The sequence below is a fragment of the Lipotes vexillifer genome, unplaced genomic scaffold (genome assembly GCF_000442215.2).
Source record: "Lipotes vexillifer unplaced genomic scaffold, Lipotes_vexillifer_v1.1 scaffold443, whole genome shotgun sequence".
In the NCBI taxonomy this organism is placed as follows: domain Eukaryota; kingdom Metazoa; phylum Chordata; class Mammalia; order Artiodactyla; family Lipotidae; genus Lipotes; species Lipotes vexillifer.
In genome coordinates, this window is record NW_006779163.1 from 515,698 (window position 1) to 536,743 (window position 21,046).

General features: G+C 50.9%; 1 protein-coding gene across 1 annotated transcript in view; it reads left to right on the forward strand.

Moving 5' to 3' along the window:
• Positions 1 to 400: 400 nt before the first annotated feature.
• The window catches only part of SLC38A8 (solute carrier family 38 member 8), a 29,687-nt gene continuing 9,041 nt past the window's right edge, over positions 401 to 21,046 (forward strand). The window contains exons 1-5 of the mRNA XM_007452524.1: positions 401 to 589; positions 4,952 to 5,150; positions 14,377 to 14,518; positions 15,361 to 15,462; positions 18,612 to 18,669. Of these exons, the coding sequence (XP_007452586.1) occupies positions 401 to 589; positions 4,952 to 5,150; positions 14,377 to 14,518; positions 15,361 to 15,462; positions 18,612 to 18,669 (690 nt within the window). The remainder of the gene's footprint in view (positions 590 to 4,951; positions 5,151 to 14,376; positions 14,519 to 15,360; positions 15,463 to 18,611; positions 18,670 to 21,046) is intronic.

Sequence of the window (21,046 nt, forward strand, 5' to 3'; positions counted from 1 at the left end):
GGTAAGAACCAGGGGCTGGAGCCCCTTCGCTGTGGAAGTTGGCCCGGAGGCGGGTGGGTGGGTGAGAACAGCCATGGGGAGGTAGGAGTTGGGGATTTGGAACAGAAAGGGGGTGGGAGGGCAAGAGTGCCCATAAACAAGGTTGGAAGTTGGGGGGGCAGCGTTGGTTGAGGGGAAAGGCGTGAGGACCGGAAGCTAGGGGGCAGGTGGTTGCATAACGCTTTGGAAAGGGGGGAGCAGATGCTCGGGAAGAGGGGTACAGAGGCTGGGGTGGTTGGGACAGGCGTCTTGGCTCTGGCTGGATCGAGGAGAGACGCATCCCAGCTGGAGAAGGGTGCCGTGAACTGGGAAGACGGTGCCGGGACCACCCCCTCTCTCTGCCCCTCTGCTGCTTCTAGCCATGGAGGGACAGACCCCAGGAGACAGAGGCCTTTCGGAAAAGCCGGTCCCCACGGCCGCCCGCCCCAGTCTGTCCTCACTGGGCGCTGTCTTCATTCTCCTGAAGTCTGCGCTGGGCGCCGGCCTGCTCAGCTTCCCGTGGGCCTTCCACAAGGCGGGTGGGGTGGCCCCCGCTTTCCTAGTGGAGCTGGTAAGCCCGTGGGGAGCATTTTGGGGCGGGGGGCAGGTCTCCGGGGGCAGGTAGGAGCTAAATTTTATTTTTCCAGCTAGAGCCCTGGGTGTTGCTTTTGCAGAGCTGCCTGTCTCCGAAATTACTCCTGTGGCTTTGGTTTTCCATCTCGCTCAGCTCACGAAGGGAGGAGGGAATCCCCCTGTAGACCCGGGCCAAGAGCATCCTCTGTGCGGCTGAGGGCCTCGCAGCCAGGCGGGGCATGGGGAGTGGGGGAAGTCGAGGCACGCTGGGTCCCTGCGGAGCGCTCGGCACCTGTAGCCAATGAACCTGGCCTTTCAGCTGGGGAGGCGCTGTCTCCGAGCCACGGATTGACTTCTCGTGCCTCCCGGTCTCGGCTCCCCAGCGAAAGCCCAAATCTCGTGGGCAGGTCAGGACTGAGGCCGCTGTGACGCCTCCAACCTGCACGGTGTCAGCGGTGTTTGGCCAGTTCTGCCGGCTGTGTGTGGACCCTGAACTCTCTCCCTTCCCAGAAAGTTCCAGGGCCCGACCATCCTCAGCGGGAAAGAGCTGCTGATTAGCACAGCTTCATTTTATTAGCAGTCTTTTCCTCGAGCTGATAGGAATCAGGCATTTCGTGGTAAGCTCTTTGACGGGCATCATCTCGAGTGCTTTTTTCTGGCAGCTGGCTGATAATGGCCCCATTGGTGGGCCCACGGGGCCTTTCTTGACCTTCTGGAAGCTGCCAGACCGGTGTAACCCATGCCACCCCCATGCTGGCTGAGCGCCTGTCTGGCGCCGGGTGGCTGAGACACTGTGGTCTCCGTCCTTGTGAAGCGTGTTCTAACAGGGAACTCGGACAAGATTCAAGAAGTCGAATGACACAGTGTCAGATGGTGGGCAGCATGACGGGTGGGATGACATCTGTGGGAGCGGGAGGGGGGCAGAGAAGCCCTCGCCAAGGTGGCGCTGAGCCCCAGCTTGTCCAGGTGCACGTGACGGGCAACAGAGCGGTGTTTGGATGTGTGCGGCAGAAAGGCCGCGCTTCCAGAACAGGGAGCCCGGCCTCCAGCCGCAAAGGGTCAGCGATAGAGCGGATGGGGCCCGCATGGAGGTCCGTGGTCAGGCACAGACGGACCAGTCCGAGGACACCAGGCAGGGCTGAGGCAGGGACGTGGCGCGCCGCTCCCCAGGCTCCGTGCGGGGTCTCCCGGCACCTTGCGGGAGTACGGATGCCGACTGCCCAGGTTTGGGTGGACCTGAGATCGTGCATCTCTGACAGGCTCCCGGGTAACACGGATGCTGCTGGGGTGGCTTGCCCTTTGCACAGGATGGTCTAAAGACCCCATCTTGGGCAGGCAGGCAGCCTTCAGGAGAGAGGACCCCAAATAGGAATAAGTGGAAACTCCGGACAAGGGGAGAGGTCAGGCTGGTAATTAGCAACTCCCCCATCATTTCCTGACTCGCCCCTCCTCTTAGCCAGTGAGATTTCTTCCCTGTCCCCAGTTACAAGGCCTCCCCTTGGACAAGAGGAATGTTTAAAGATGCCTGCCACTGGGAGGTCAGTGGTGTGAGGTTTTAGGTCCCTAACGGCCCCATGAGCACTGGAGGGTTAGTGAAATTAACGAGCCTGGACCCTCCTCGGCTCCAAAGAGAGGCGCGCCTGACCAGGGGCTGTAAGGGCTCTTTGCTGACTGGCTGCTAAGAGGCTCAGGGACCGTCTCGAGGGTCAGCCACTCCTGCGTGGACAGCTCGCTGCGTTAGCAGAGACACACCTTCACTCGCAGAGGCTCAGCCTGACCCCCCACCCCCCCTTCCCTTCCTTTCATCCCCAAATACCTACAAAGCACCTGCTGTGTTCTGGGTGCTTTGCTGGGGCTAAACGGTAAGCAAAAAAGACACGATCCCGGTCTCCATGGGGCTTAGAGTCTGGTGGATGAGAGAGACAGGGATCCTCACACTGTATGCACAGTTGTGAGGCTGTGGCCTCAGGCCCCTGGACCCAAGGACCACAACCTGGGCAGCGTAAAACAACAAAAGTGTATTCTCTCCCAGTCTTGGAGACCGCAAGTCCGAATTAAGGTGTCGGCAGGGTCCTTCCCGCCTCTCCAGCTCCTGGGGGCTCCAGACGTTCCTTGGCTTGTGGCCACGTCACTCCAGTCTCTGCCCCATCGGCACACGGCTTTCTCTGTCTTCTCCTCTTCTGTCTGTTATTAGGACACTTGTTGCTGGATTTAAGGCCCACTTGGCTTATCCAGAATGACCTCATCTCAAGATCCTTAATTTCACCTGCAAAGACCCTTTTCATTTAATTACATGTTCATTATTTGCATCTGCCAAGATGGCTTCCAGTAAGTCCCTTTCACAGGTTCTGGAGATGAGGATGTAGACAAAGCTTTTGGGGGATTCGACCCACCACGGGGAAAAAAGTGGGCCCGCGAAAGGTGTGGTTCTGCCAGAAACGGAGGGTTGAGCCCACCTCAGGGGTGAAGTGTGGGGAGGCTTCCTGGAGGAGGTGACCTTGGAGAGGAGGGGGGAAGAGTAAGGGTTCCCCAGGTGAGGGACAGTGGTGGAGGCGGTGGGGTGGTGTTCCAGGCAGAGGAACCGGCACGGGCAGAGGTCGAGCGGCTGGAGGGAGCGTGCATGTTCCTCCTGGCTCTGAACTTTCAGGTTTCTCTCAGGCGGTCCAGTTAGGTGTTCCCTTCAGCAGCCCTACTTGTGGCTGCTGGCGTAAGAACGAGTTTGCTGTGCAGGGGCACGAACTGTGTCTGAAGACGGCCATGCTGGCTCTCTCCGGGCTTCTTGGCTGAGCACCTCACAGCTCCTGCATTGTTCTCCATAGAAATGTGGGAGGGCAGTTTGGCCGTGGAGACCAGGTCCAGCTTAGGGACAGGTAGCTGTCCATCCTGGAGAGGCTCAAAAACATTTAACTACGTGAGGCAAGTGGGTCTCAAATGCATCAGGTGAGGTGGGGGTGGGGGGGGTGGCAGGGGGGTTGTCGAGTGGCGCAGATGATTTGGAAAGCAGTTCGTAAGAAATTGCCAAGAGTTGAACACACATCTACCCTGACACCCAGGAATTCCACTCCTCGGTGTGTGTCCAGGAGAAGGAAATGTGGGTCCTCAGAATGACGTATTCTAGAATGCTCAGCTCTTCATTCATAGTAGCTAAACACAAAGAACAGCCCAGATGTCTGGCAACAGGGCACTGGATCAACCAATTGTGATTCTGTCCACACAGTGAAATAGCACTTGGCGAAAATAGGAATAAACTTTACCGATGTGCCCGATAGGGCTGGCCCTCACAAACGTTACCACTGAGTGGAAAGCCAGATAAGAAAATGGATAAAAGCAGAAAAATATTAGAGTGTTTTTTTTCTGGGCACGGGGACAGAAAGTGACTGGGAAGGGACAGGAGGGAACTTCGGGGACGTGGTAACATTTTGTGTCTTGGTCGGGGTTTAGGTTGCACATGTACGTTGCTTATACCCCTTCCAGTGATAGACTGATATACACTTAAGACTGTGCGTTTCACTGTGTGTAAATTTTACGAGAAGGACTGTGAACAATCAGGGTCTAATTAACGATATGCACACCCAAATCTTTAGGGGGAAGTATGCTAATTAATATCCACAACTTGCCTTGAAACGTACCCCCAAGTTTAGATGGATACATGGACGCATGGTAGAGATGTGATAAAATAAGCACAGTGATCTGCTCCTAGTAGAATCTAGGTAGTGGGTACCTGGCGTTCATTGTAAAATTCTTCCAACTTTCCTAGATGTTTGAAAATTTTTCAGTGTTGGAAAAAATTCCAACAGAGCCCTGGAGAGGGAGTCTGGAGAATAAGAATGACCATCATTTCTTGAGCAGTTACCACGTGCCAGGCACTGAGCTGAGTGAGTTATGTGCTTTGTTTAAAGCAAATGCATCACAACCCTCCAGTAAGGTAGATGGTATCATCCCCGTTTCACAGATGGGAAAACAGAGGTTGATGGTGGGCCTCGTGCCACAGAGCAGGTGAGTGGCAGAGTTGGAATTGAAACCAAGTATGCCTGCTTCCTAACCACCATGCTTTATGGCTCTTCACCTGCAACGCATGTGATCTTAGGAAAGTAATTTAAACTCTGAGTTTCTGATGCCTCATTTGTCCAGCTGGTGTGGAGTGGTGGGAACCCCAGATTCACAGACGTAGAGCCAGTGCGGCCTCTAGAATCCACCTGCTTTGCAGCTCTGGTTTCAAGGGAGGGGGCTGGTCACTTGTCAGGTAGAGGCCCTAGGCTGTAGGCAGCCGTGGCCTCTGCAGGTGAGACCCGGAGGGAGTGGTTTCAGCATCCTGGGGGGCGGTTGTGGGCACGCCTGGCCCCATGGTCCTGTTCTGCAGGTCTCCTTGGTCTTCCTGATCAGCGGGCTGGTCATCCTGGGCTATGCCGCCTCCGTCAGTGGCCAGGCCACCTACCAGGGCGTGGTTGGAGGGCTGTGTGGCCCCACCATCAGGAAGCTGTGTGAGGCCTGCTTCATCATCAACCTGCTCATGATCTCCGTGGCCTTCCTCAGGGTGATCGGGGACCAGCTGGAGAAGTGTAAGTACCTGCCCTGGAGTCAGGGGTGACCCCGGGTGTGGAGCTCAGGTCTCCCGAGCTCCTGGTGGATGAGCAGGACGTTGGCTTGGGCCCTTGGCAAGCAGCAGAGGCCGAGACCACTGCCAGCTCCTAACGTCGTGGCGAAGGGAGGTGCAGGGTTAATAATTGCCACCACAGTGAGAGTCAAGGAGCTGGAGGGAGCTGTGCTGGGGATCCAGTGGGGACGCATTCTACGGATGGGGATGTGGCACCAACTGCAAAGACACCGCTGTGAGAGAGAACCAGCAACACCTTGAATTTGGGGATGTCAAAGACTCTCAGCCCTATGCTCCCTTGGCCTCTAGTCCCCCCACTAACAATTTCCCTCTAAGCATTTCTTTGGCTGCGTCTTACCGATTTTGATATGTTCTGATTTCACTTTTATTCCATTCAATCCTTTGCTAATTTTTGCTATGATTTCCTATTTGACTCATGGGATGTTTCGAATTATGTGATTCAATTTCCAACTATTTGGGAGTTTTCTAGTTGCCTTTTTGGTTTTTTTTAAATTTTTTTTATATAGCAGGTCCTTATTAGTCACCAGTTTTATACACATCAGTGAATACATGTCAATCCCAGTCTCCCAATTCATCCCACCACCACCACGCCCCCTACCACTTTCCCCGCTTGGTGTCCATACATTTGTTCTCTTCATCTGTGTCTCAGTTTCTGCTCTGGAAACTGGTTCATGTGTACCATTTTTCTAGGTTCCACCTATATGCGTTAATATATGATATTAGTTTTTCTGACTTACTTCACGCTGTATGACAGACTCTATATCCCTCCACGTCTCTACGTATGACCCAATTTCGTTCCTTTTTATGGCTGAGTAATACTCCATGGTATATATGTGCCACATCTTCTTTATCCATTCGTCTGTCAATGGGCATTTAGGTTCCTTCCATGACCTGGCTACTGTAAATAGTGCTGCAGTGAACATTGGGGTGCATGTGTCTTTTTGAATTATGGTTTTCTCTGGGTATATGCCCAGTAGTGGGGTTTCTGGGTCATATGGTAATTCTACTTTTAGTTTTTTAAGGAACCTCCATAATGTTCTCCATAGTGGCTGTATCAATTTACATTCCCACCAACAGTGCAAGAGGGTTCCCTTTTCTCCACACCCTCTCCAGCATTTGTTGTTTGTAGATTTTCTGATGATGCACATTCTAACTGGTGTGACATGATAACCTTATTGTAGTTTTGATTTGCATTTCTCTAATAATTAGTGATGTTGAGCAGCTTTTTGTGTGCTTCTTGGCCATCTATATGTCTTCTTTGGAGAAATGTCTATTTAGGTCTTCCCATTTTTTGATTGGGTTGTTTGTTTTTTTAATATTGAGCTGCATGAGCTGTTTATATATTTTAGAGATTAATCCTTTGACCATTGATTCGTTTGCAAATATTTTTTCCCATTCTAAGGGTTGTCTTTTCGTCTTGTTTGTAGTTTGTTTTGCAGAAGCTCTTAAGTTTCATTAGGTCCCATTTGTTCATTTTTGTTTTTATTCCCATTACTGTAGGAGGTGGATCAAAAAAGATCTTGCTGTGATTTATGTCGAAGAGTGTTCTTCGTATGTTTTCCTCTAAGAGTTTTACAGTGTCCGTTGTTACATTTAGGTCTTGAATCCATTATGAGTTTATTTTTGTGTATGGTGTTAGGGAGTGTTCTAATTTCGTTCTTTTACACGTAGCTGTCCAGTTTTCTCAGCACCACTTACTGAAAAGACTGTCTTTTCTCCATTGTATATCCTTGCCTCCTTTGTCATAGATTAGTTGACCATAGGTGCCTGGGTTTATCTCTGGGCTTTCTATCCTGTTCCATTGATCTATATTTCTGTTTTTGTGCCAGTACCTGATTCCTCCAGTTCTGCCTTTTTCCCTCAAGACTGCTTTGGCTCTTCGGGGTCTTTTGTGTCTCCATACAAATTTTAAGATTTTTTGTTCTAGTTCTGTAAAAAAAAAAAAAAAAATGCCATTGGTAATTTGATAGGGATTGCATTGAATGTGTAGATTGCTTTGGGTAGTATAGTCATTTTCCCAATATTGATCCTTCCAATCCAAGAACATGGTATATCTCTCCATCTGTTGGTATTATCTTTAATTTCTTTCATCAGTGTCTTATAGTTTTCTGCGTATAGGGTTTTTGTCTCCCTAGGTAGGTTTATTCCTAGGTATTTTACTCTTTTTTTGCAATGGTAAATGGGAATGTTTCCTTAATTTCTCTTTCAGATTTTTCATCATTAGTGTATAGGAATGCAAGAGATTTCTGTGCATTAATTTTGTATCCTACTACTCTACCAAATTCATTGATTAGCTCTAGTAGTTTCCTGGTAGCATCTTTGGGATTCTCTGGGCATAGTATCATGTCATCTGTATAGAGTGACATCTTTACTTCTTTTCCAATTTGAATTCCCTTCATTTATTTTTCTTCTCTGATTGCTGTGGCTAAAACTTCCAAAACTATGTTCAATAATAGTGGTGAGAGTGGACAACCTTGTCTTGTTCCTGATCTTAGAGGAAATGGTTTCAGTTTTTCACCATTGAGAATGATGTTGGCTGTGGGTTTGTCATATATGGCCTTTATTATGTTGAGGTAACTTCCCTCTATACCTACTTTCTGGGGGGTTTCATCATAAATGGGTGTTGAATTTTGTTGAAATGGGTGTTGAATTTTTTCAAAAGCTTTTTCTGCATCTATTGAGATGATCATATGGTTTTTATTCTTTAATTTGTTAATATGGTGTATCACATTGATTGAATTGCATATATTAAGGAATCCTTGCACCCCTGGGATAAATCCCACTTGATCATGGTGTATGATCCTTTTAATGTGTTGTTGGATTCTGTTTGCTAGTATTTTGTTGAGGATTTTTGCAACTATATTCATCAGTGATATTGGTCTGCCATTTTCTTTTTTTGTAGTATCTTTGTCTGGTTTTGGTCTCAGGGTGATGGTGGCCCCATAGAATGAGTTGGGGAGTGTTCCTTCCTCTGCAATTTTTTGCAAGAGTTTGAGAAGGATGGGTGTTAGCTCTTCTCTAAATGTTGGATAGAATTCACCTGTGAAGCCATCTGGTCCTGGAGTTTTGTTTGTTGGAAGATTTTAAATCACAGTTTCAATTTCATTACTTGTGATTGGTCTGTTCATATTTTCTATTTCTTCCTGGTTCAGTCTTGGAAGGTTATACCTTTCTAAGAATTTGTCCCTTTCTTCCAGGTTGTCCATTTTATTGGCATACAGTTGCTTGCAGTTGTCTCTTAGGATGCTTTGTATTTCTGTGGTGTCTGTTGTAACTTCTCCTTTTTCATTTCTAATTTTATTGATTAGAGTCCTCTCCCTCTTTTTCTTGATGAGTCTGGCTAATGGTTTATCAATTTTATCTTCTCAAAGAAGCAGCTTTTAGTTTCATTGATCTTTGCTATTGTTTTCTTTGTTTCTCTTTCATTTATTTCTGCTCTGATCTTTATGATTTCTTTCCTTCTGCTAACTTTGGGTTTTGTTTGTTCTTCTTTCTCTAGTTCCTTTAGGTGTAAGGTTAGATTGTTTATATGAGATTTTTCTTGTTTCTTGAGGTAGGCGTGTATAGCTATAAACTTCCCTCTTAGAACTGCTTTTGCTGCATCCCATTGGTTCTGGATCATCGTGTTTTCATTGTCATTTTTCTCTAGGTATTTTTTGATTTCCTCTGTGATCTCTTGGTTATTTAGTAACATATTGTTTAGCCTCCATGCATTTGTGTTTTTTTACATTTTTTCCCTGTGATTGATTTGTAATCTCATAGCATTGTGGTCAGAAAAGAGGCTTGGTATGATTTCAGTTTTCTTAAATTTACTGAGCCTTTATTTGTGGCCCGAGATGTGATGTGTCCTGGAGATTGTCCCATGTGCACTTGAGAAGAAAGTGTAATCTGCTGTTTTTGGATGGCATGTCCTATAAATACCAATTAAATCTATCTGGTCTGTTGTGTCATTTAAAGCTTGTGTTTCCTTATTAATTTTCTTTTTGGTTGATCTGTCCATTGGTGTAAGTGAGGTGTTAAAGTCCCCCACTATTACTGTGTTACCGTCGATTTCCTCTTTTATAGCTGTTAGCAGTTGCCTTATGTATTGAGGTGCTCCTATGTTGGGTGCATAAATATTTATAATTGTTATATCTTCTTCTTGGATTGATCCCTTGATCATTATGTAGTGTCCTTTCTTGTTCCTTGTAACATTCTTTAAAGTCGATTTTATCTGATATGAATATTGCTACTCCAGCTTTCTTTTGGTTTCTATTTGTGTGGAATATCTTTTTCCATGCCCTTACTTTCAGTCTGAATGTGTCCCTCGGTCCAAAGTGCGTCTCTTGTAGGTAGCATATATATGGGTCTTGTTTTTGTATCCATTCAGCAAGCCTGTGTCTTTTGGTTGGAGCATTTAATCCATTCACGTTTAAGGTAATTATCGATGTATGTTCCTATGACCATTTTCCTAATTGTTTTGGGTTTGTTTTTGTAGGCCCTTTTCTTCTCTTGTGTTTCCCACTTAGAGAAGTTCCTTTAGCATTTGTTGTAGAGCTGGTTTGGTGGTGCTGAATTCTCTTAGCTTTTGCTTGTCTGTAAAGCTTTTGATTTCTCCATCGAATCTGAATGAGATCCTTGCTGGGTAGAGTAATCTTGGTTGTAGGTTCTTCCCTTTCATCACTTTAAGTATATCATGCCGCTCTCTTCTGGCTTTTAGAGTTTCTGCTGAGAAATCAGCTGGTAACCTTATGGGAGTTCCCTTGTATGTTATTTGTTTTTCTTCCCTTGCTGCTTTCAGCAATTTGTCTTTAATTTTTGCCAGTTTGATTACTGTATGTCTCGGCGTGTTTTTCCCTGGGTTTATCCTGTATGGGACTCTCTGCACTTCCTGGACTTGGGTAGCTATTTCCTTTCCCATGTTAGGGAAGTTTTCGACCATAATCTCTTCAAATATCTTCTCAGGTCCTTTCTCTCTCTCTTCTCCTCTGGGACCCCTATAATGCGAATGTTGTTGCGTTGAATGTTGTCCCAGAGGTCTCTTAGGCTGTCTTCATTTCTTTTCATTCTTTTTTCTTTATTCTGTTCCACAGCAGTGAATTCCACCATTCTGTATTCCAGATCACTTATCCGTTCTTCTGCTTCCGTTATTCTGCTGTTGATTCCTTCTAGTGTATTTTTCATTTCAGTTATTGTATTGTTCATCTCTGTTTGTTAATTCTTCTAGGTCTTTGTTAAACATTTCTTGCATCTTCTCGATCTTTGCTTCCATTTTTTTCCCGAGGTCCTGGAGCATCTTCACTATCATTATTCTGAATTCTTTTTCTGGAAGGTTGCCTATCTCCACTTCATTTAGTTGCTTTTCTGGGGTTTTATCTTGTTCCTTCATCTGGCACATAGCCCTCTGCCTTTTCACCTTGTCTGTCTTTCTGTGCACGTTGCCTTTTTGGTTTCTGCCTTAAATGCACCATGGTCAGAGAACACATCTGTATAATTTTGGCATGTGAGCCTTACTCTGTGGCTCAGCATGTGGTCTGTCTTGGTGAGCTCTTAAAGGGTGTGTATTCTGTGGTTCTTTGGTACAGTGTTCTAGAACTCTCCATTAGGTCAAGGTGATCCAGAGCTTTGATCAGATCTTCCATGGCCTTGCAGATTTTTGTGGCAGTGGGGGAGTCTAGTTATTCTGTCAGGTTATGAGAGAGAGAGTGTTAAAATCTCCAATTATGATCACAGATTTGTCTACTTTTCCCCTTAATTCTATGAATTTTTTGCTCATGGTTTTTGAAGCTCTCTTCTTAATAAGCACACACAGTGAATTGCCTTTTTATTATGAAATTTCCTTTTTTTGTCTTTGTAATGTTTTGTGAATATACCTGTGAATATAGCCTCTCCAGTGTCCTTAAGATTAGTGTTTGCACAGAATTTCTTTTCCCACTCTTTTACTGTGAACCTTGGAATTTTAAAATGCACTTCTTGTAGACAGCATATGGTCGGGCCTTGCTTTCTTATCATCTTGACAGTCTTGGGTTTTAATTGGAATATTTAGACTTTTACTTGGAATGTAATAATGATTGATATGGTTGCATCTCGGTCTACCATTTTACTGTTTGTTCTGTCTCTTGAACTGTGAAAAAAGGTCCCTGATGCAGGGATATGGAAATTAAAGGCTCCCACGTTGTGGGAAGCACTCTTATCCTCCACAAAAATTAAAGTTGGTAGATCTGAACCTCCCAGAGTGTAAATTGGCACAGAAATGCCCTGCCTGACAGTGGCAAGTAGAGGTCATGTCAGATTTCAATTCTGGTCAACTGGTGGTGCTGCTCTGCTGAGATGAATTCTGAGGTCCTGCCGCGTTGAGAAGGATTCTGAGGGCCTGACTTATTGGCAAGGATCTGAGGGGCTACCGTGATGGGAAGGTTTTTGATGGGCTGCTTTGTGAGAAGGATTCTAGGGGCTGCCGTGTTGAGAATCTTAGGAGCTGCCTTTTTTGAGGAAGACACTAGGGGCTGCCCTGTTGGGAAGAATCTTAGTGGCTACAGTGTTGAGAAGGATTCTGAGGGCCTGCCATACTGAGAAGCATTCTGAGGGCCTGACTTCTTGGGAAGGATCTGAGGGCCTGTCGTATTGGGAAGGATTCTGATGGGCTGCCACGAGAGAAGGATTCTAGGGGCTGCCGCCTTTAGAAGAATCTTAGGTGCTGCCATGTTGGGAAGGACTCCGAGGGCCTCCGTGCTGAGAAGAATCTTAAGGGCTGCCGTGATTTGGAGGGTTCTCAGGGGCTGCTGTGTTGCGAAGGATTCTGAGGTGATGCCGTGTGAGAAAGATTCTAGTGGCTGCCATGTGGAGAAGAATCTTAGGGGCTCCCCCACTGGGAAGAATCTTAGCAGCTGCAGTGTTGGGAAGGATTCTGAGGGCCTCCATGTTGAGAGGAACCCTAGGGGCTGCTGTCCTTTGGAGGATTCTCAAGGGCTGCTGTGTTGAGAAGGATTCTGAGGGCCTGCAGTGTTCAGAAAGGTTCTGAGGGGCTTCCGTGTTGGGAAGGAGTGTGAGGGGGTCTGTGTCTTGAGAAGGGTTCAATGGGCTGCCACGTAAGAAGGATTCTTCATGCTGAGAAGGGTTCTGAGGGCCTCAGTGTTGAGAAGCAATTAGCGGCTATCGTGTGGAAGAGGATTCTGAGGGGCTGCCATGTTGAAAATGATTTTGAGGGGGTGCCCTGTTGAGAAGAATTTCGGGGGCTGCTGTGTTGAGCATCTGAGGCCGTCAGTGTTGAGAGGAGTCTTAGGGGCTGCCATGTTGAAACAGATTTTGAGGGCTTCCCTGTTGAGAAGGACTCTGAGGGGGTGTCATGTGAGAAGGCTTTTGAGGGCCTCAGTGTTGAGAACATATGGGCCACTGTGTTGGGAAGAATCTTAGCAGCTGCCATGCTGAGGAGGGTTCTGAGGGGCTGCCATGTTTAGAACAATCTTAGGGGCTGTCGTGTCCCTAGGATCCGAGGGGTGCTGTGCTACGAAGGGTTCTGAGGGGCTGCCATTTGCGGAAGGAGGAGGTGCTGCCGTGTTTAGGAGGATTCTGAGCGGCTCCTGCGTTGAGAAGCTTCTGGGCTCAGTTTAGTGGACCACCTGGAGAGAGTATTGATTGGAGGCATGCCACCCCAGCTCTGGGTGGATTCACTGGTGGGAAGAGAGCATCGTTCGCGTGTTTCTGGTTAGATATTTAGGGATATGTCTTTCTGAAGGCAAGTCCAGGTTACTTGGGCTGACGGCTAACTGGAGGTTGGGCTTTTTGGTGGAGTCATTACGTTCATCGGGTACAAGTCACTGTAAACGATGGTGCCGAGGACACCAAGGTATGGTCTGGGAAGTGAGGGCTCAGGAAGGAGCTGGGTAGCCCAGATGGCAGAGGGGTGCTTTCCTGGCTTCAGGAGTCCAGATGGCTAAGAAGGGCTTGCCCCCCGTCCCAGGCCACGTGGGGCCTGGGACTCACGGAGATCTCTCTGCACCTTTGGGTACGTGCATTCCCTTGGCCTCTCTGGCCAGGAGAGCCTGCCTTGCCTCCCTCAGGGGAGGTCTCTGTACCCTGAGCTCCACGTGGAGCTGCCCCGTTGCGTCACTCCAGTAGAAGCAAGCCATTGTGGTCAGGCCGTTGACCTCTTTTCATCGTGTGCTTTACGGAGCACGTGGTGGGAACAGGAAGGGTTATGTTACAGCAGTGCCAGCACCCCCGAGTGGGCCCGGGAACCAGCTCTCGGCACCTCTATCCGCGTGCTTCCGGCCTCAAGCCATCTCGCTGTCTCCCCTTGGGTCTCGCCTCTCCCCCATCTGTCTAGCCTCTTCTATCTGATAACTCCAAATTCTCCGTCTTACTGTGGTGGAATCAAAACGGGTCCAGACTCTTAGGTGTTCCTTCTCTTGAGAGGTTGATGGCGTCTGTGGCCCCTCCCCGTGAATCAGAGCGGGGTCCGTGACGGCGCGGCCTGGCGGAGGAGGGCAGATGGGACACTGCCAGTTCCAGGCCTGGCCTTTAAGAGGACGGCACCTTCCGCCTTGGGCTCGGGAACCCCCAGCTGTCATGGACCAGCCTGCTGGACGGTCTGCAGGGGGGGGCCCCCGCGGAGCCCAGGCATCCCCACCAGGCACCCTGTGTGAGCACAGCCATCGAGGACCCTCCAGCCCCGCCCCCTGCCAAATACCCCCGAGGGACCCCAGCCTATGTGGTGCGGAGCAGAAGCGGCCAGCTCAGCCCCGCCCTAATTCTCCTCTCTAATAACGGGGTTGCCCTGGGCTGCTGTTTGGGGGAAACGTATTCCAGGCCCCGACTTCACCGCACACACCCTTTGAGCCCTTGAGTAAACAAGAAGGATCTTTTACAAACAGGAGGGCCTGGATGCCCCAAGGGCAGACCGTTGTGTCGTTTGCTGCCGATTCCAGCACTTAGAGCAGCGCCTGTCGGGGCGGAAGGAACTCGGTGAAGGTCTGTTGAAAGAATGCCTACAGCGTGTTCCCTCTTTCCTGGTGGCACGTGACAAGGTCCCCATCATGCTTGTCATCCCATCCCTTTAAACTCACGGGGATGACTCAGTGCCCACGGCAAACCCACCCGAGGACCCAGAGCTGGGAACCCCGTGGCCGCGGCTCTTCAGCTGGGGGAGGCCACGCGGGGCTCGCTGCATCTCCTTGCCTCCCTCCCCCTAGTGTGTGACCTGCTCCTGCCCGGCGCCCCGCCAGCCCCGCAGCCCTGGTACACAGACCAGCGCTTCACGCTGACGCTGATTTCCGTGCTGGCCATCCTGCCCCTCTCTGCCCCACGTGAGATCGGCTTCCAGAAATACACAAGGTACAGGCTGCAGCCCCTTCCTGGCAGGGCGATGGCTGGGGCTGGGTCCCCACCTCGGCGGGCACTTGGTGGGTGGTTTCTGTCCGCCTGGGATAGGGGAGCTGCTAGCACGGGTCTTCCCGTTTGCAGAAGGGGAAAAAAATGTTTAATTACACAAGCCATACATGTGCCTGATAGAAAATACAGATAAACAAAAAAGAAAATTACCCGTAATGACAGGACCTGCAGCTGACATTTTGTTACTAAATGATTGCAGACTTTTTCTGCACACACACGCGCATATGCTGGCACGGGGAGAGAGAGACACACACACACACACACACACACACACTTTTTTCCATTTTACAGTCTGAGGCTCTCCATGTACTTTTGCAAAAGTTAAGTCTGGCAAAAGTCTTCACACAAGTGTGCCACCCGCCTTCCCCTGTCGTGTAACGAAATGGAGCAGAGAAAGAGTGGGCAGGACCCCCTTGCCCCCCCGAGGCACCCCCAGCCCTCGCCAGCCGAGTCAGGGTCCTCCTTCCCCCTGTGCTGTGGCCCAGCGGGCAGTGTCCCGACTTAGATGCTGAATCCCAGCAGCTGTTGGTGGGGAGACGGGGGCGCCCGTAGCGATCACAGGCTCGCAGGTCTGACCTTGCTGGGCCTGAGTGCGGCCCTGCCCTGCCTGCCTGGAATGTTCTTCCCGCTGTCCCCATTGTGCAGATAAGGAAATGGAGTCCAGACACTGGCCTGACACCTTGCCTGTGTGGGCAGAGCTGGCATTGAGACCCCGCTCCGTGTGGCTCCCCAGGCCCTACCTCACCGTAGAGGCCGCCTAACGCTGTGCGCCATCCATGTGTTAGCATCCTAGGCACCCTGGCCGCCTGCTACCTGGCCCTGGTCATCGTGGCACAGTACTACCTTGGGCCCCAAGACCTCGCTCGTGAGCCCCGCCTGGCGTCGAGGTGAGTCTTGGGGGATGGCTTCCCGGGGCTGCTGTGAGGGCCAAGGGACGCTTCTCCCCACAACCCCGCCTATGGTTTGCACAGAGCCCTGGCTCGTCCTGTGAAATCCTTCAAGTCTCTGATGCCGTAGAACTCAGCAAAACCTCCTTTCCTGGGACTTCCCTGGCGGTACAGTGGTTAGGGCTGTGCTTCCACTGCAGGGAGCGCGGGTTCAAGCCCTGGTCGGGGAACTAAGATCCCACGTGCCGCACGGTGCAGCCAAAAAAAAGCTCCTTCCCTTCTTCAGAGCGACAACGCTATCACTAGTGAGGACGGTGGCCAGGCTAAGGAACACGGAAGCCCTAGACACCCCAGCAGCCTGGGGCTCTTAGGCTGTTGCAGACGCGTTCCCCACAGCTTAGGGGCCGCAGAACCAGCCAGCAAGATGCAGGTGCAGGGGCAGAGGCCAGTGAGGCCCAACAAGCCTGAGCGAGGCCAAGAGTGGGAGTGGGCCTGGGTGGGGGGTGTCCTCTAGGGATGTGGAGCTGCGGTGCGGACTTCAGTTTTGCACGGAAGCCACTGCAGGGTTTTGATCACAGCAGGGGCTTGAAATCAAATCGGCTGGTGGCAGGCCAGCTCCATGAGCCTGTGATGTCCCCCAGGGTCCCGGGCTAAGAAGGGCCCCACACTTGGTTTAACGCCCTGCTGTCGCCATCCTGAAATGCTTAACCGCTGTTGAACAGGGGCCAGCATGTTCATTTTGCACTGGGTCCCGCGAATCGTGTGGACCCTCCTGGAGGGTAGGTTGGAAGTGGAGTGAGAGAGAGAAGAGAGTCCGGGTGACTCTGAGCTGTGGCGATGCCGTTTCATGGGCTGGATGGGATGGGGAGGGGTCGGGTGGGGATGTGTTAGGTTGGAGATGGCTATGTGACACTAAATAAAGACGTCAGGGAGCTGGTCAGACTGCGTGCCTGGAGTCCAAAGAGGCCTGGGCTGGAGAGTGGAACATCACCCCAGAGATGGCGTGGAAGTAAGGCCAGGAGCCCAGGTGAGAACTGAGCTGGTGGCCCTCCACCAGGCCCTGGGGGATCAGCGAGAGGGATGGCAAGTTAGCAGCACGTGTTAGCTTCTTGGGGCTGCTCGTAGTAACCCATGAGCACAAACCGGGTGGCTGAAAGCAGCAGCAGTCTCTCCCCTGGTTCTGGAAGCTAGAAGTCCAAAATCAAGGCGTGGGCAAGGCTGCGCTCCGTCTGGAGGCTCCGGGGGAGGGTCCTTCCTGCCCCTCCCGGCGTCGGTGTTGCCGGCACTCTTTGGCCTTCCTTGGTCTGCACATGCTTTGCTCCAGACTCGGCCCCCGTGGTCGCACGGCCTCTGCCCTGTGTGTTTCCTCTTCCTATAAGGACACCAGTTGTTGGGTTAACTCCCAGACTATTTCAGTATGACCTCATCTTCCTTTAACCAATTGCATCTACAAAGACCCTTTTTCCAAATAAGATTTCATTCTGAGGTTCCCAGTAGCTATAAATCTAGGGGGGCACTGTACAACCCAGGCCAGAGGATAATAGAATCTGGGTCTCAGAAGTCAGCAAAATTTCAAGAAGGTTGGGGTGATCGCCACCAGATGCCGCTTCTGGGTCACATGGGGCTGAGCCCTGGCGCCTGATTTGGCCGTGGAGGCCGCTCTTGATGTGGCTGAGTTTCATCAGGGCAGGAGGCGGGGTTGAGGGCCCAGGTGGATTGGGTTCAGGAGAGGGGAAAGGGAAAAGCCAGGAAAGAGCTCTTCTGAAGAGGGGAGAAAAGGAACGTGCCGGGGCACAGAGGCCATGGCCCGTGTGGCCCACGGCACACCGACGGCATGATCCAGCAGTGGAGGAAACCCGATCAGGAGAGGGCCAGATCCACTGCTCATCTGTGGCCTTGAGTCTGCGGAGGGGAGGGTCCTGTTCTCTGGAAATGCAGCCTCCAAGGCTGGAGCTCGGGCAGTCTCACCCATGGGAACAGGAGAGGAGGGCACGTGAGGCCCAGAGGACGCGGGCAGGCAGATGGAGCCGTGGGAGCGTGGGCGCTAAGAAGCTGGCCATCGGCTGACAGTGCTGTTGAGGAACGTCCAGGGCTTGGCGGGGAGGCTCCGTGATCTGCACCCAGAGTTAAGAGGCGGCCGGAGCGCAGCGCAGAAGGGGAGATACCACCGTGTGACTCCCCGTGGCTGCTGTGACACGTTCCTACCAAACTTGGTGACTTAAAACTACACAAATATATTCTCTTACAGTTCTGATATCAGAAGTCCAGAATAGGGCTAAAATCAACATGTCGGCAGGGCTGTGTTCCTTTTGGAAGCTCTAGATTGGAATCCGTTTCCAGCTCCTAGAAGCACCCACATTCCTTGGCTTGGGGCCCCTTCCTCCATCTTCAGAGTCAGCAAGGTTCCATCTCTCTGACCCTGCTTCTCTGGTCACAGCTCCCTCTGACCATAGCTGGGGAAGGTTCTCTGACTGCAAGGATCCTTGGGCTACATTGGGCCGAGATCCTCCAGGGTCATCTTGTGTCGTGTAAGGTTCCCAGGGTTAGGACATGGATCTCTTTGGGGCCCACTCTTTTACCACGACCAGGAAACCCCGATTCTATAGCGGGTGCTGTATATGCTCCCTCCACTACGTGTCCCTAAAGGTGCTGGAGGCTGGTACCTAGAGATGCTTAAAGGAAGCTGGAGGGCCACCATGTGGGGACCACTTAGAGGGCTTGACCTGAAGATTCTGCCCCATGCACACCTCAGTTCTCTTGGGCAGCTTGGACAGAGGTCAAACCATCCTTGCCCTGTTGGGGTCTGTTTGATGGATGCTGCCTGTGCCCCCAACCACCCCAGCCCCTAAGCTCATTGGGCACAGGCAGCCTCCAAGGGAGGCTGGGATTTCCTCCTAGCCACGCCCTGCCCAAGTTGTGCCTGCAGGGAGAATGTCGTTACCATATGTCAGCACAGATGTACTTAGTGCAGCATTTAACATGCAGCCTTTTCCAACCCCCCAAACCTGGCAGTGGACATGGTTTTTAAAACCTGTCTTACAGTCACGCTTAGTTACATCTTGCTGGTGTTGTTGAAAACTCATTTTCGAGTTGAAGGTTGTTTTGAGTTTGACTTTTCGTAACAAACACCCGTTTTCATCTCTTTACAGTCCTTCCTCCTGGGCCTCCGTGTTTAGTGTTTTTCCCACCATCTGCTTCGGATTTCAGGTAACTTTGGCGTCCGTGTTGCAGAGGGTGGCATTTGCAGTCTCTGGGGACCGCCTGCTCCCTCAGGAGAGCGGAGATGGGCTGTCTTTGGGAGACGGTGCACGTGGCCGGCATCTGGGCTCAGCTGGGAACCGGCCCCGCCGACAGCCAGCAGCAGCACGTTTGTTTGTTGGGTCTGGGGTCGAGTGTGTGGGCCCGGGACCTGTCCCCTCCTTTGCGAAGTCTTCACGGCCGAGTCGCCACGCCTGGGGACCTGGAGCGGCCTGCTTACGTAGAACGCCTTCCTGCAGGTGGCTTCTGCCGCGGTGGCCTGGAGGCTTGCCGGCTAGGAGGGCGGGAAGGTGCGTGGGGAGCTGGCGGTACTGGGCAGAATATATAGACTTTGGTAGAATGGCGTGGAGTAGGGAGTTCCGTGCGTGGAATCCAGTGGAGGGGCTTCCCCCGCAGCGCTGGGTGGGGCAGATTCAGAGATGCCCTTTTCTAGGGGCTGACGCCTGGGAGGAGTTTTGAGCAATGTGTGGGAGGTGGCCAGCTAGAAGGGGAGGGCGCTTCAGCTGGAGAGCCCTGGAGGAGGCGGGGTCCCAGGCTGGAGAGCTGCAAGGGGCGGGGCTGGAGGGGCGGGGCTGGCGTTGGGCTTTGCTCCCCGCCCTCTGGGCTTTCCTGGGGTCTCGCAGTCTCCTAGCAGGCGGCAGCTGACTCCCTTGCTCCATTGTTTATTTTAGGAAAGATTTGCCTCTCTCCTAAAAACAACCACCACCACCCCCACCGTGACAACAACAAAACCGCCCCCAGTGAAATCCAGTTCTCGAGGGGAAAGTGGCTCGGGGTTGACAGTGTCTCATCTTCGTAGCCTGAGCGGCTTCTTGCTGTGCTCACCAACCAGCTCCTCTTTGTGTTCGTCAGCTTATGTTTTCTTTGAGAACCACTTTTTGGGGAAAAGAAAAGTCCTGAAACATTTCCGTTGCCCTTTTTTATAAATGAGTCGCTGTAGCGTTTCTGGGGCTTAGCCAGCCGCTTACAGAATTTCTCACGTTTCTTCCTGCACACCCAATATTTTGAAAGATGGAAGGCGACGATTTTGCTGTCAACCGTTCGGATGTCGTTTAACCAGTCCTCTCTCCATATGGTGTAGCAGACTCGCGCCGGGCAGGGGGTGCGGGGTGCTTTCCAGATGCTTGTGAGGAGATGCCTCCCCTCACCTTTGCCTCGGCTGTCTCATCCCATTCTCCTAGCAACCGAGGCCTGGGCTGCCGTTTCCAGGGACACGGGATGCGGAGATGGGGGAGTTGGGAAAGGATGTGGATTGCAGGGCGGGGGTGGGGCAGAGGACTAGTTGCCGAGGCCGGGGATAGGGTTGCCAGGATCCAGGTTGGGGAGTCAGGGATCTGGGGGTGGGGGAACTAGACGCAGGCGAAGGTGGAGGGAGCCGGGTGAGGAGTGGCGCTGGGCTGGAGGGGCTGCTGTGCGGGGGAAGGCGTGGGCGGTCACCTGGCGTCATCGGGAGGTCGGGTTCAAACACACAGCTCCCCACACACTTAGCAGCGGGGCACCCCGTCCAGCCTGCGCAGAGTCGGAAGGAGGGGCCTGGGGGAGCACGGGTTGTGGGTGCAGGCTCTGCTCCCAGACACCCTGGCCACACGCGGTACTCCTCCCTTGTTTGCGTTTTTTTAATTGAAGTGTGACTGATTTACAATACCGTGTTACTTTCAGGTGTACAGCACAGCAATTCAGGCATATGTAGCTGAATATATATGCATATTCGTTTTTAGGTTGTTTTTCCTTTAGAGGTTATTACAAAATATTGAGTATAGTTCCCTGTGTTGGTCCCTGAGGTCCTTGTTGGTTATCTGTTTTATCAGTAGTAGTGTGTATATGTTAATTCCAAACTCCTAATTTATCCCTCCCCCATCCCCCTTTCCCCTTTGGTGACCGTAAGTTCATTTTCTATGTTTGTGAGTCTTTTTCTGTTTTGGAAATAAGCTCATTTGTATCTTTTTTTTTTTTTTTTTTTTTTAGATGCCACATATAAATGGTGTCATGATATTTGTCTTTCTTTGGCTTACTTCATTTAGTATGATAATCTCTAGGTCCATCCATGTTGCTGCAAATGGCATTATTTCATTCCTTTGTATGGCTGAGTAATATTCCATTGTATATATGGACCACGTCTTCTTTATCCGTTCATCTGTCAGTGGACATTTAGGTTGCTTCCATGTCTTGGCTATTGTAAATAGTGCTGTAATGAACATTGGGGTGCGTGTATCTTTTCGAATTATGGTTTTCTCCAGATATATGCCCAGGAGTGGGATTGTAGAATCATATGGTAGTTCTGTTCTTAGTTTTTTTTTTTTTTTTTTTTTTTTTTTTGTTACGCGGG